This window comes from Alosa pseudoharengus, unplaced genomic scaffold, assembly GCF_046254945.1.
Source record: "Alosa pseudoharengus isolate Yale_2024_CS ecotype anadromous, Long Island Sound unplaced genomic scaffold, YU_APseudo_1.1 YU_APseudo_1.1_scf_5, whole genome shotgun sequence".
Taxonomy (NCBI): Eukaryota; Metazoa; Chordata; class Actinopteri; order Clupeiformes; family Clupeidae; genus Alosa; species Alosa pseudoharengus.
In genome coordinates this window covers 27478354-27491574 of record NW_027468837.1, presented here as the reverse complement: position 1 = coordinate 27491574, position 13221 = coordinate 27478354, and the positions used below count along the sequence as shown (strand labels likewise).

General features: G+C 44.6%; 2 protein-coding genes across 3 annotated transcripts in view; one reads left to right on the top strand and one right to left on the bottom strand.

Annotated features, from left to right (window-relative positions):
- The window catches only part of dstyk (dual serine/threonine and tyrosine protein kinase), a 29190-nt gene extending 26884 nt beyond the window's left edge, over positions 1-2306 (top strand). For both annotated transcript variants that reach the window (XM_076269348.1, XM_076269349.1), the window contains exon 14: positions 1539-2306. In XM_076269348.1, the coding sequence (XP_076125463.1) occupies positions 1539-1726 (188 nt within the window). In that variant the 3' untranslated portion in view covers positions 1727-2306. The remainder of the gene's footprint in view (positions 1-1538) is intronic.
- Positions 2307-3600: 1294 nt separating this feature from the next.
- celsr2 (cadherin, EGF LAG seven-pass G-type receptor 2) overlaps positions 3601-13221 on the bottom strand; it is a 67188-nt gene continuing 57567 nt past the window's right edge. The window contains exons 21-34 of the mRNA XM_076269205.1: positions 12879-13046; positions 12348-12483; positions 11551-11751; positions 10832-11006; positions 10477-10589; positions 10169-10251; positions 9891-10017; positions 9524-9634; positions 9100-9230; positions 8805-8893; positions 8509-8670; positions 7668-7829; positions 7259-7472; positions 3601-5925 (exon numbers count right to left, since the gene is read on the bottom strand). Coding sequence (XP_076125320.1) covers positions 5904-5925; positions 7259-7472; positions 7668-7829; positions 8509-8670; positions 8805-8893; positions 9100-9230; positions 9524-9634; positions 9891-10017; positions 10169-10251; positions 10477-10589; positions 10832-11006; positions 11551-11751; positions 12348-12483; positions 12879-13046 — 1894 coding nt within the window. The 3' untranslated portion in view covers positions 3601-5903. The remainder of the gene's footprint in view (positions 5926-7258; positions 7473-7667; positions 7830-8508; positions 8671-8804; positions 8894-9099; positions 9231-9523; positions 9635-9890; positions 10018-10168; positions 10252-10476; positions 10590-10831; positions 11007-11550; positions 11752-12347; positions 12484-12878; positions 13047-13221) is intronic.

Sequence of the window (13221 nt, the reverse complement as noted above, 5' to 3'; positions counted from 1 at the left end):
CTGATTTGGCATGACTCACTGTCAGTCACAGAGTGGAGATGTGTCTGTCTTCCTCACACAGCTGCCTTTTCCCTGTATGGGTGTGTGACACGTGTGTCTATCTCTGATTCTGACTGTTTGTCTGTCTGTGAGGTTGAGTGCAGATATCTGTCTCACTGATTACAGTGAGTGACTCTGTCTGTGTATATAGAAGTCTGCCTCATTCACACTGTTACCTCTTCTTGTGTGTGTGTGTGTGTGTGTGTAGATGTCTCACTCTCTTTTGCTTGCTGTGTGTGTGTGTGTGTGTGTGTGTGTGTGTGTATATGTGCGTATCAGTGTTGCGCGGGTTTGGTCACAAGCGGCCCGCGGTCGCCCGATATTTTAATCAACCCGACAGCAACTCGGACCGCGAATATTAATTAGGACAAAATTATACCCGACCCGCGATCCGACCCGCTTATTTACAAAATGTGTGCTTTTGGTTATAGCCTGCATGCAGTGTTACAGTAGGCCATTTCTGTAAAACAAACGAATTTATTTGCGAAACTTTATGCAGTAGAACTACACGCGGTAGGCATGCAGGACATAATGTTTGCGCAGGAGAGAGAATGAGAATAAGAGCGCAAGCACGCACGCAACCACCAAGGATTAGAACAGGATAAGATTTGAAGGCCATGGACATACATCTTTCTTTCGAAAACAGAAATGGTGAGGCAAGGTAGGCAAGATACATTGCTGGTCAAAACGTTAGCGTAAGAACTGGTTTATAATGCTGAATGAAGCACAAAGCTTTACTACGTCCACTGTTTAAAGTCACAAACACAACGAACTAAGGTAACTTTTATGCATGCGCGAACCTATACATACCGGTAGATATGGCTGTGTAGTCTGTGCCATAACATTTATTCCTGCAGGCTGCCCGTTTTGGCTGTCATACTTTTAAATGGCTTCACAAGAAGTAGGCCTAGACCATAACTTGTACTACTGTCCTCTTCTTTAACAACTTTTCCCAATATTTCCCATAGCCTATATCGCTTTTCCTGAAGGGGTGTCTTTATTATTTTAACTCGCGTCTTGCTTGTTGCTACTGTTGACTTTACTGTATTGATCCTTTACTGTATTGATGCTAGCCTTCTCGTGATATTTTAAGTAGGGTTATTTGTAGAAAATATATATTAAATTGATTTTAACTGACCCGCCTGCAAATGACCCGAATATCATTAAAATATTTTGTTTATGACTCATAACCCGCGGGCGACCGCTTAATTTCGGGCAGACCGCGCAACACTGGTGCGTATAGATGTCTCACTCTCTTTTGCTTGCTGTGTGTGTGTGTGTGTGTGTGTGTGTGTGTGTGTGTGTGTGTGTGTGTGTGTGTGTGTGTGTGTGTGTGTGTGTGTGTGTGTGTGTGTGTGTGTGTGTGTGTGTGTGTGTGTGTGTGTGTGTGTGTGTGTGTATATATATGTGCGTATAGATGTCTCACTCTCTTCTGCTTGCTGTGTGTGTCTCAGTCACAACTATGACTCACTCACTGTCTCCCCCTGGTTTCTCTGAAGGCTCTCGTCCTGAGCGCCTGGCCACCTTTGACGAGGAGTGCTGGCAGCTGATGGAGGCGTGCTGGAACGGCGACGCCTTACAGCGCCCCCTGTTGGGCATCGTGCAGCCCAGCCTGCACAGCATCATGGTGCGCATGTGCAACCTCAGCCCCGAGCGCAAGAGCAGCAGCCTGGAAGACTCTAACTGACTACTCCAGCAACAAAACACTTGACACGCAGAGAGAGAGGATGTATAGGTGGAGTGTATACGGTTCCAGAGGCACACTCTGAAAACAAAAACCAACATACACACTAACTCCCTCATGAGCACGCACACGAACACACACACTCCAAAAAAAAGATATCCGTTTGAGTCCCTACCAAATGGATATACTGTAGTGACCAAGAAAACAGGTATGTTTTGTATAACTCATAGGTGTTTTTTCCCCCATTCCCTTGACAAGGGTCTAATGTACACTATTTATGATGATCTTATTGAAAACAAAATACATGTAAAGTGTGCACATATGTGTCTTGACCTTGTTTGTGGCGTTTGTGTATTTATGTATGTTCTAGCACACACTATGCTTCTTTCTTAGCAAGCATGCTAATTGCTGCTTTGTCATAGGATTGCTACTAGACATGAACATTTTAAAAGTAGTCCATATCCAGTATTATGCTAAAAAAAAGAAAGAAGTGATTTTAGTCTGTATTTAAAGCTGGTAATTGGAATATTACTGCTATCCTGAGATGACGACTGTTTTTTAATAAAATGATTTTCTGAAATTACTGATTGTGAAGTGTTCCCTGCTTACAAAATGGTAATGTTGACTGCCAAAATATCTCAAATCCATGATGTGAAAATAGAGTCTGTGTTATAATTGAAGAGTTTGGTTCCAAAACACTATATCTCCTTTTTTGAAAACATTTTTAAAAGCATTATTGTTTTATTATTATAAGTGCAAATAAAACATGGAATACAATTAATTGTTGTGGAGATTCTGAAAGGACAGTCCGTAAAGTATGTGATGATGCCTTGTCCAAATCATTTGTAAAAGTTATGAACTTCACTTGGTTTGTGTCAAGTGAATTTAGTAGTTCTACAGGTCATATTAAGCTGTTCTCGGTTAAATATTGAGATCTGATGTTTGGATCTGGCTTTTTGATGACAATGGCACTGCAGAGAAATGATCTGTCATGTTGCCCTGCAGGTGGTGGCAGCCCCAGAGCCTGTCAATGGGTTTTTTGAGTGATTTTTCCCAGGCTAGTGTTTGCCGTTTCTCCTCCAGTCTCATACCTATTTATTGGAGGAACACAGAAAACAACATACATTTTTGGTTAAACACAATTAGTAACCAACCTTGTCATGTACTCATCATTGTCTGGCACATATGAACCTGTTTAGATACTGAATACTGTGTGCATGCGTCTTGTATAGTATAGTATGTATGTATGTCTGAATTAGCTACAGTCGGTTATTTTGATTGTAAACGGTCCCATTTTGGATGCCAAGTTCATCAGCAAATGGAGGCTGGCTCACTTAAGAGGCCCGTAGCCCTCCACAGCCACAACAAAGCCCACAAATACCTAATCCGAAAATGAGAGCAAGACAGCAAAACAAGTGGAAGGTCTCCTGTTTTCCTGCTTTATAGCTCCACCTAGTGGCCTCCTCAGCTCAGCACCTCTACCGTTTTGTTCAGCTGAAAACATTTGAGTGGGCTATACAGTCCAGTCAGGTATGTTGTGTAAGGACAGGCTAAAGGGGTGCATGGGTGTGGGAGAACAATCTGTCTGTAATTACAGATAATTAAGGAATATTTATTTACGTTTATTTGACAGGGACAATGCTCAATATGTACAGTAATTGGGCCAGATTATAGCCACAAGGCTAATTTACATCTGTTGTCCCTGGCACAAGTGAGAAGGGATTGGTAAGGGATATACCCACAGCCTGTGGACTGCTGTTGAGAGCAGGAAAGAAGAGGAGAGGAAAGCTTCCGCCAGCCAAGGGAGAGGAAGAGGAGCCTCGGCTTGCCCCCCCCCCCCTTCTACACACACACAAAAAAAAACTCAACACGAAACATTAAAAACACAGTCTGATTTACTCCAAGTTTGGTGTGGTCCATTACAAAGCGGTTTCACATAGAAAAATACAACCCATATGTTTTTCTACCCTGTTTCACTAAAGCTTTGACATCAATAGCTGGGAAAATATCAAGAGACAGAACGCATCTGTCCTGTCACATGAAGATATAAGCCACAGAATGTGGAAAATTCCAGAAAGAGTAGAGTGAATTCAGCCAAAAATATAGAGGGCAGTTTAGACCACTAAGAGACATTGCTTCCACATATTATAGCCCCCTTATAATATCAGCATTGGTGAACATGATAAAGGATCGATTCAGTAGTACCTTGACTGCACTATAGACAGAAATTACATCAAACATCTGTAGCTATGTTCAAAATAACCAGCCTTGTCACCTTTTCTCAGTAAACAGAGTGAAGCAACATAATTTACAAAGACTGACAGGCGTTAATAGCCATTTTCACTTCTGTGTGAGCTTTTCCTTGGGTTTGATCATTGAGCACTGCAAAAGAGTAAACAAAGACCAATGCATTTGTGCATTCGTAGGCTGAATACATGCCTGTAAATCATAGACTTCAGAGCTTAGTAAAAGTCAAATTATATGGAACACAACATTTGAAAGCTAGTCATTTATATCTATAAATTATCTACACTCTCGTAATGACGAACCTGGAAAAAGAACATAAAAACAAAAATAACTTAATATGAAAGACGTTTAACTCCATTTTTTGTTCAAAATTCACAAAACAGATGAATTGATTGAAATCCCATCCCATCATATGAGTCATGTGACATGTAGGCTTTAAGTAATATGGTAAGAATCAGGGAATCAGTGGTTTATTTCTATCAACACGAATACATTTGTAATGAGTACTCCTTGAAGTGGGGGAGGGGAGTATTAGTGTAAATAGTTTATGCTCTCCTTACAAGTCTGTACAGTAACATCTCTACAAACATCACACATTTGCCAGTATTTTACAAAACAGTATTGTGGCCTTCATATCATATCTAATCTATAAAATACAAAGTTATCACAGAAACAAAACGGCGAAAGGCAAATCTCTCAGACAAAACATTGCTTTCAAAACAAAACCAAAAGATAAGGAGCGTTTTCAAATGGTCATATAAAATTCTCTCCCAGCATTTTTGTCTTTTTTTTACAAAAGTTTTCTTTTATGTATCAAAAGTCCATTGTAGCACATGTCACACATGTTTGTTTTTTTCCCTCTGATCAGATTTCTTGAAAAGTCTCCCACTGGTGTTATAAAACAAAAGGCCTAGTGGTGGACAAGGCAGGCCGGCAGGTTCACAGTCTTAAGAGAGAATTCCAGAACTGGAGGGGTCATCATGACGATCGGCCTTGTGAAGAACCACAGTGATTCAGCAGTTTATAGCATTTCCATGATGTTGTGCGGTGGCAACACCTCTCTATTTGTCTGTAGCAGCTGGATGTCTGTCTTTAGTCCCCACGCTACACATTCTGTAAGATGTGTCTTTATACCTCAGCACAGGCCTTCAGTGTTTGACCTTCCTGGTATCAGCAGTAGTCCTATCCAGAAGCAGTCATGCTCTCTGGGTTACTCCTAGCACAATCTGTTTAATAAGCAGATGTCTGAGGTCATCTGCACTCTTGATTAGCATCTTCCTTCACAAAGCATTTTCTTAAAAAACTTAAACATAAAAATGAAACTGTACAACTGGCCCTTCCAGGAGTAGTGAGTGGTTGTGATTGGACGGGGGAACTTCCCCGAAAGCAGTGTTCAATCGGAACCAAGCAACCCAGCCAAAGAGGAACTTAATCACATTTCCTCTGTTTGACATAAAAAAAAACCAACAATAATAATGATAAAGACGACAACTGGAGGTGAATTCCTGTTTTCATGGGTGAGCATGGCATCGAACTGAGCATCATAACTGATCAAAAAAAGTGCATTGCTTCAAGTATGTAAACAAAAATAAAAAAAAACATAATGAGGAAACCAAAGATGGCCTCAGTGTGATCAGTGCGGCCCTGTCGTGGTCTGGGGCAGACAGACGCGCATGAGGTTTGGCACAAAAAAAAGGAACTCTACTGAGAGAGAGATGATGGTGCAGTTTTCGGATGTAAAACATTATAAATGAAATACAGCTTAAGACACAGAGAAACAGAAGGACTCCTCAGACCCGCCCTCCTGTCACTCTTCTCCTCTTCCGGCCAATAAGAATACACTGGCGTGTGGTCGTGAAGGTCAGAAGGCAGGAAACAGAATGTGGGAGTGTGGCTCTAGGACCTGCAAAGACACACCCCTCCGTCAGGCTGGTCACATGGATGTACTGCGGTGGCTGTTGGTTGGACAGAGGGGAGTGGTGGGGTGGAACAGGGATGGAGGAAGACAAAGTGGAGAGCAGGAGGATGGAGGGGGTGTGGTGGGTTAGGGTGGGGGGGGGGGGGGGTTGAGGAAGATGAAACACAAAATGGGAGGAAAAACAAATGTGGAGTTATGGACCGAGATGACAACACCAGAAATGAGATAACAATTTGGGGGCCCAACACAACAGATGAGACAAAACAATGGGAGATGCTTTGGTTGATTTGATAATCTGGATGTGAGAGAGATGTTCTGGCAGCAGTCATGAAAATGAAAAGTGCCCCAATGATCAGCTTAGAGGAAGAGTGCGATCCTGATTTACAAATCACAAGGATCACAAACTTCAGTGGAGAAAATTAAAAAATAAGAATCTATGATTATTGGAAAGAGAAGAGAGAGAAAAAGAACACTGTTAGTATGGGCTATGTTTGGGAGCTCACACTTGACTCGTGGTGAGCTTTTATTGGAAAGATCTGAATTTGAATATGGAATGAATATCCAAATTCACCACCAAAAATTTAAAAAGTTCAATGTATGATGTATATCACTAATCAGCAATTTTGCTCTTTGCCCATTTGTAACTTGAAAGGGACTTGTGGTAAAGGTGTTCTAAATGGTGGGTTCTAGCTCCTATTAGAAATTCTCTGGTTCTAGTTAAGAGGCTAATGCTAAAAGGTTAGCGCTATGTCAAAGGCAGACAAGAGACACAGTTAATAACACATGTGGTGGTGACATGAGGAGAGAACAGTTGGAGAACAAGACATGTACACACCAAACAGCCACGGTCCAAACATTTAAATATCACAATAACAAAAAAGCGTCCCTACTTAGCTAAGTAAAAGGAGACTTTGTGCGACTGTGCACTGACAAAGCCCTGTGCAGAAGTGAAAGAAAGAGAGGAAGAGGAAGAAGAGTAAGGACAACAACTCCATTCAAATATGTATAATTCATTCTTTAGACCAAGACTGCCAGTTTGTCCTTTGCATGAACTTCCAGGAGTCTTCATTCACGGTGTTTGTTATTATCATTTGAGTAATGGCTATCTCTGCATATTAGAATTATGATGACATGTACACATCTAGCTGCTGCTGATGTCAGTTTTTACATTTCACACAACCTTATTTTAACAGCCAATATCAGGGTTTTGAGTGTAAAAGACAAACATATATTTGCGTTTTACTCTGAAATATATGTAATACTTTGTGCTCAACAACATGTACTAACAGATGTAATGTACATAAGTCAAAGAGGTCTTTTGCTTTCTCAGCCTGGACTCAAGAGCCTGGCATCTTGTGCACTATACTCACTCTGATCCTGACGAGTCGTCGTCCATGGTCCCCTTGGCCTTGATGCTCAGCGCCACACCGTTCAGCTGCTCCGGCACGCTGGCCTTCGCCCCACTACCTTTCCCCTCACTGGAGGAGGAGCCTCGCGAGGAGGTGGGGCCAGCCAGCTCGTTGTGGATGCGGTTGATGCCGTTCCTTTCAGCAATTGGAGACAGCTGCTTCTTCTTCAGGATGCCTGAGACGTGTGTTCAACAAACAGAAGTTGTAAGGGCCTGTATTAGTATATACTGCTACATATTACAGGTTCCATCCGTTCTATCCATCCGCTCTGACAGCTGGTCATTCCAAAACCTTCAGGTGGGTAGTAACACACATTTAACAAACGTTGCCCATCAGGATGCAGTAATGGACACCTCTTATTCAGGCTTACCTTTCTGTGGGTGGGCATTGGGGTTGGGGATGCTGGGCAGGAGCAGAAGCATGTTCTCCTTCCCATAAGTCTCTGCTCTGTCTCCGCATCGGTCGTCAGGATGGGTCAGCGTCTCCACCCTCAACTTCTCGGCCCCACTTTCATCGTCATCTGCATACTCCCCTAGCCACAACAATTACTAACGTTATCATCTCATCGAGAAATGCAGACAGAACTTGGAGGAGTAACGGCTCCTATACACAGTTGCGTTCAGTCAACGCATGCCAGTGGGTGTTCCCGACGGTAGCTATGCAAATTACTTGAAATATAACCGTAATTTGATTGGTTGGTGCCGTCCGTCGATTGGCTTGATTGGCCGGTGCCGTCTGTCGGTGCAGCACCAGCTGAACTTCTCAACGCGAGCTACGGGAGAAACGCGACGCAATGGACCCACAATTCAGTTCGGCAACGGATGACATGAGCCCATTCATGTAAAGTGAATGGGATGCGTCTCCAGCAACGCACGCAGCTGTGTGTAGGAGCCGTTAATGGAGCAGAACTCAACTTATATTCTTCTCTACACTGATTGTTATGGTGCAGCTGAGGGTATTTATAGGGTTTATTAACGGATGTTTTAACATCACACCGATACGCACTCATGAACTAGATGTACAGGACTCCGGGATAACAAGCTATTATATATAATATATATATATATATATATATATATATATAAAAAATACATTATTATAAGGAAATGTTCATGAGTGACATCAATTTCTTCAAATGTACAAAGTAAATACTATAATATATATCCCCAATAGGTGGAGTGTGTTGTATGTTAACGGAAGTGCTGGTGTACCATGTGGACGTTTGCCGGAGCCAGTGGCCAGACTTTCCCAGCATTCCTCCTCAGGGTACGGCCCATCCTCGTCCTCGCTGTCCGAGGAGTGGGTCGAGGCGTAGGAGCCGCTCTGGTCGTCCTCCAGCTCAGACAGGTCACTGTCAGAGTCCGAATCCTCATCTGAGGCATCACACACACACACACACACACACACACACACACACAAAGTAAGGTTAAAGCCATTACAACCTATTCACAAGGCTACACATTATCGATTCAGTTTATCGGAAAGAGAGCTAGTCTAGGAATCCTACCATCTACATGTTCTTTGACGTCATGAAAGAGGGAGTTATGGTCGTTCAGCGCAATGTGGGCCTGGCTGTTATCCATCCCAACATCATCTCTGGAGGAAAAAAATAAAACACTTTTTTTAAGTATAGAAACCTTGCACACAGTTACCTTTTCTGTGACTGTTTGTTTAGTGTGAAAGAGACAGAACAAGCCCTTCTTTGAGTCAAAAAGGCCACATATCAAAAATTAAAATAAGAAAAATGTAATAAAACATGGAAAAAAAAACTAGGCCATGCTTAATTGGAGGTCCAGCGCTACCTGAGGACAAAAGGCACGTAGCTCTGCTGACTCTTGCCGCTCTGCAGGGTGCCGTTGAGGGAGCCGCTGGAGTCTCCAAACGGCAGGTGGTACAGACGCCCGTCCATGTAGCTGGTGTTGCAGTTGTACGACTGGAGAGGAGGGAGGAGGAGGGAGAGATGAGGAGAGAGAATACATCGAGATTTGGCTTAAAGTGTTAACAGCTAGAGAGAGGAGGAGATAGAAGGAGAGGGCGAAAGAAAGAAAGAAAGAAAGAAAGAAAGAAAGAAAGAGAAAGGGATAGGGAGACAGAAGAGAAAGACGGGGAGAAAGAGAGAATGCAAGACTGCAAGAGAGAAAGGTTAAGAGATGGCCCTCTATTTTTTACAGAACTTTGACCAGGTTGACTTGGAGTAGGTGCAAGTGTATGGGTGCAGTGACTCACGGAGGGCTTTGACTTGATCATGTGATCGGGCCTCTTGCGGCTGCAGCAGTACTTCATGGCGTCCCTCGCCTCCTTATTGAACACGATGCGGAAGAAGAAGATGAAGGGTCCCTGAGGAAGAGCAGAAGACTGACGAATGAGCACTTCATCTGTGACTAATTAATTGCTCTACATTTACTAGAGCCCACAGCAAAATATCCAATGCAATCAGTTTAATTCCATTACAGTGGACTATTATGGAAATGTGGAGGTCTCACATTCATCATTCAACATTCAATTTCTTTTCATCCGATTTTTATATCATATTTGAATCTTCAAATGTAAATGCTGAATTCTGCTGCACTGGACCTGAGCAGCAAGTCCTTACCTGCAGACAGTTGAATCCGGCGAACAGGTAGTGGAAGATGATCATATCACTGTTGACCGACAGGATGCCCAGCAGACAGGTCACTGTAACTAGGAAGAGGACGCCACACGCAGTCCTCAAGCCCGTACTGAACACACACACACACACACACACACACACACACACACACACACACACACACACAGAGACACACACCCGAGAGTGAACTTTAAGTAAACAGCCATGAAGAGAGGCAGTCTGTTATCATGGGTATACTGGATTTTTATTGAGGCACTCACACAGGCGGTTCCTTCTTCTCAAAGCTGTGGTGACGCATGGAGCAGGAGGCTTTGGATGCCAGGATGTACAGGAAGATGTTCATCTGCAAACACATACACAGGTTATGGGTGCATTCAAGTCCCATAAATCAGCATATGACTCTAATAGCGTCAATGTAGCGACCATGTGTGTGTGTGTGTGTGTGTGTGTGTGTGTGTGTGTGTGTGTGTGTGTGTGTGTGTGAGAGTGTGTGTGTGTGAGAGAGTGTGGCAGGGAAGGATGACAGGAATTGAGAGTGTTTCTGTGTGGTGTGCAGTATGCCACTCACAGACACCACCAGGGCGATGGGCCCTGCAAAGCTCCAGATGAGCGTGTCGTAGATGCTGAGCCAGCAGAAGTCTGGATTCCCGTAGCCTTCTGGGTCCAGGCCCACCGCCAGCCCTGCACAGCACAGCACAGCACAGCACAGTCACATCAGCATCCAAACAGCACACATCATACACTCTGGTTATCCAACAACAGATTTTTAATGAAACACACTCAAGGCACTGCGACAGACACAGTGTGGATGTATCTGGCAGTGCATTTGTCATAATATGGTAAGATGCAGGAGGTAAGTGTTTGTGCATGTCATTGTGTCAAAGGGCACGGGGCTATGCGTGTGTACATGTCCTCGCACGTACCTGTGATGAATGCAGGCACGCCCCAGCCAATCATGTAGTAGAAGCGCATGGGGCCGTAGTTGATGTCACGCAGCTCGGTGAGCATGCGGTACACGTGCAGGCCCTCCAGGAAGAGCCAGGAGAACGCACACAGGTAGAAGAAGTGCAACAGGATGGCAATCACCGTGCACAAGAACTACAGCACAGAGGAAGGGGAGGAGAGGGGAGCAGAGAGAGAGAGAGAGAGAGAGAGAGAGAGAGAGAGAGAGAGAGAGAGAGAGAGAGAGAGGGAAGATGAGAGGGGAGGGGAGGGGACAGGCCGGGGGAGAGAAAAGAGAGACATTTAATTTTTTATTCAAATGTTCATCATCTCCCTTCTTAAAAAGGGACAAACAACAAAAGTAACGGAGAAAGAGCTTTAATGCAATGAGAAAAAGGAGACAGAACAACCATAAATACATAAATAAAACAGTTAAGAGGAGGCAAATAGAGGAGGCCGATGACTAAGAGAAGAGAAGAGAAGAGAAGAGAAGAGAAGAGAAGAGAAGAGAAGAGAAGAGAAGAGAAGAGAAGAGAAGAGAAGAGAAGAGAAGAGAAGAGAAGAGAAGAGAAGAGAAGAGAAGAGAAGAGAAGATGAGATGAGATGGGAAGTTCCATGAGAGTTAGTGGCTGAGGCTGGGTTAGTGGAGAAAGGGGGAATAAAGTACTGAAACTCAGCATGGAAGGGGGTTGGTCCTTACAGGGTTGTCGGCCTGGTTGATGCCCAGCATGAAGGTCAACTCGGCAATGAAGAGGGCGGCAGCGGCGTTGCTGAGGATGCTGGTGCGGTTGCTGTGCATGGCCCGCAGGCACGCCAGGAAGAGCATGGTCAGCAGCAGGAAGCCCAGCGTCACGCCCACCGTGCTCCACGTCACCAGCTGCACCGGCAGGATCTCCCCGTTCTGCAGACAAGAGGACCAGAGGGTGTTGTGAGAGGATGGGCCAAGCGTGTGTGTGTGTGTGCGCACAGCTGGGATGCAAATGGGCACATATGTGTCTCTAGACTACACTCTCTCAGTGTACAAGCTCAATGAGTCAACGACAGTGTTTGGAATAATATCTCTAATTTGTGAGAATCTATGTGTGGACCTAAAACTGAACAGCTTGCTCATATAGTGTAAGCGATTATAGGCCTATGCTACACCGGGTCCGCAAGTGGAGTGCTCCGTTCGCGGAGCATAAAAATAGTTTTTAGAAGACTAGTCTACTTTTTTTGAGCGTACGCCATCACTTCTGGGCCAGTTCCATTGATTAGGCTACAGTGGATGCTAATTGTTGCAGCAGATGCTCTGCGAATGGAACGCTTCAGTTACGTGCCCAGTGCAGCCTCCCTGAAAGAGAGTAACATGGGGTAGGCTACACACTGCATAAAACACTCTGTCCATGAGTGGAGTTTTTTGGTTAGTACATGTAGTATCTTCTGCGTACTGATGCCCGTGTTCGGTCATACGTGGCCCATACGTGGGCTTGTGAGGGTGTCATGTATGTGTGAGCTGACCTCTCGTCTGGAGATGTCCATGAGCACAGCGAAGCTGGTCATGTGGTAGCACTGGCAGCTGATGTGGGTGCTGTTCCGGAACACCACATCACAGCCTTTAGCTGACCAGGCACCACTGCCCCCGGGTGACCCAGTTCTGTAAACACACACATGCATGCATGCAAACACACACACACGCACACGCACACGCACACGCACACGCACACGCACACGCACACGCACACGCACACGCACACGCACACGCACACGCACACGCACACGCACACGCACACGCGCACACACACACACACACACACACACACACACACACACACACACACACACACACACACACACACACACACACACACACACACACAGAAAAACATTGAGTTAGCACACAAGTCAAGAATTGTAAATGCACATCGACTTCTGATTTCACTGTTCCATATGGTGGTGGTGATGGTGTGTGTGAGAGAGACAGTTAGAACGAGAGAAAGTGAGTGTGTGTTTGTTATGGAGAGAGAGAGAGAGAGAGAGTGTAATGCTTACACTATAGAATGGTTCCAGAAGACGCAGATGGGCTTGGAGCGCTCCTCGGTGGTGACTAGACGGAACTGCACGGTGATGGGCTTGTTCAGGGCGTGCTGCAACAGCTCCTCATTGTCATGCACCGTGATGCTCACCACCGGGGTGTTGATAACGGGCCGCTTGGGAACTCTGTGGATGAACACATGAACACACACACACACACACACACACACACACACACAAAATCAGGCAGAAGAAAATTGTGTAGGACGGACCGCGATTGGCCTTTATCTAAAGACTGGTGTTACATTAATCACTCTCTTTCTTCTTCCTTCTCGTTCTCCTTCCCTCTCTCTCTCTCTCT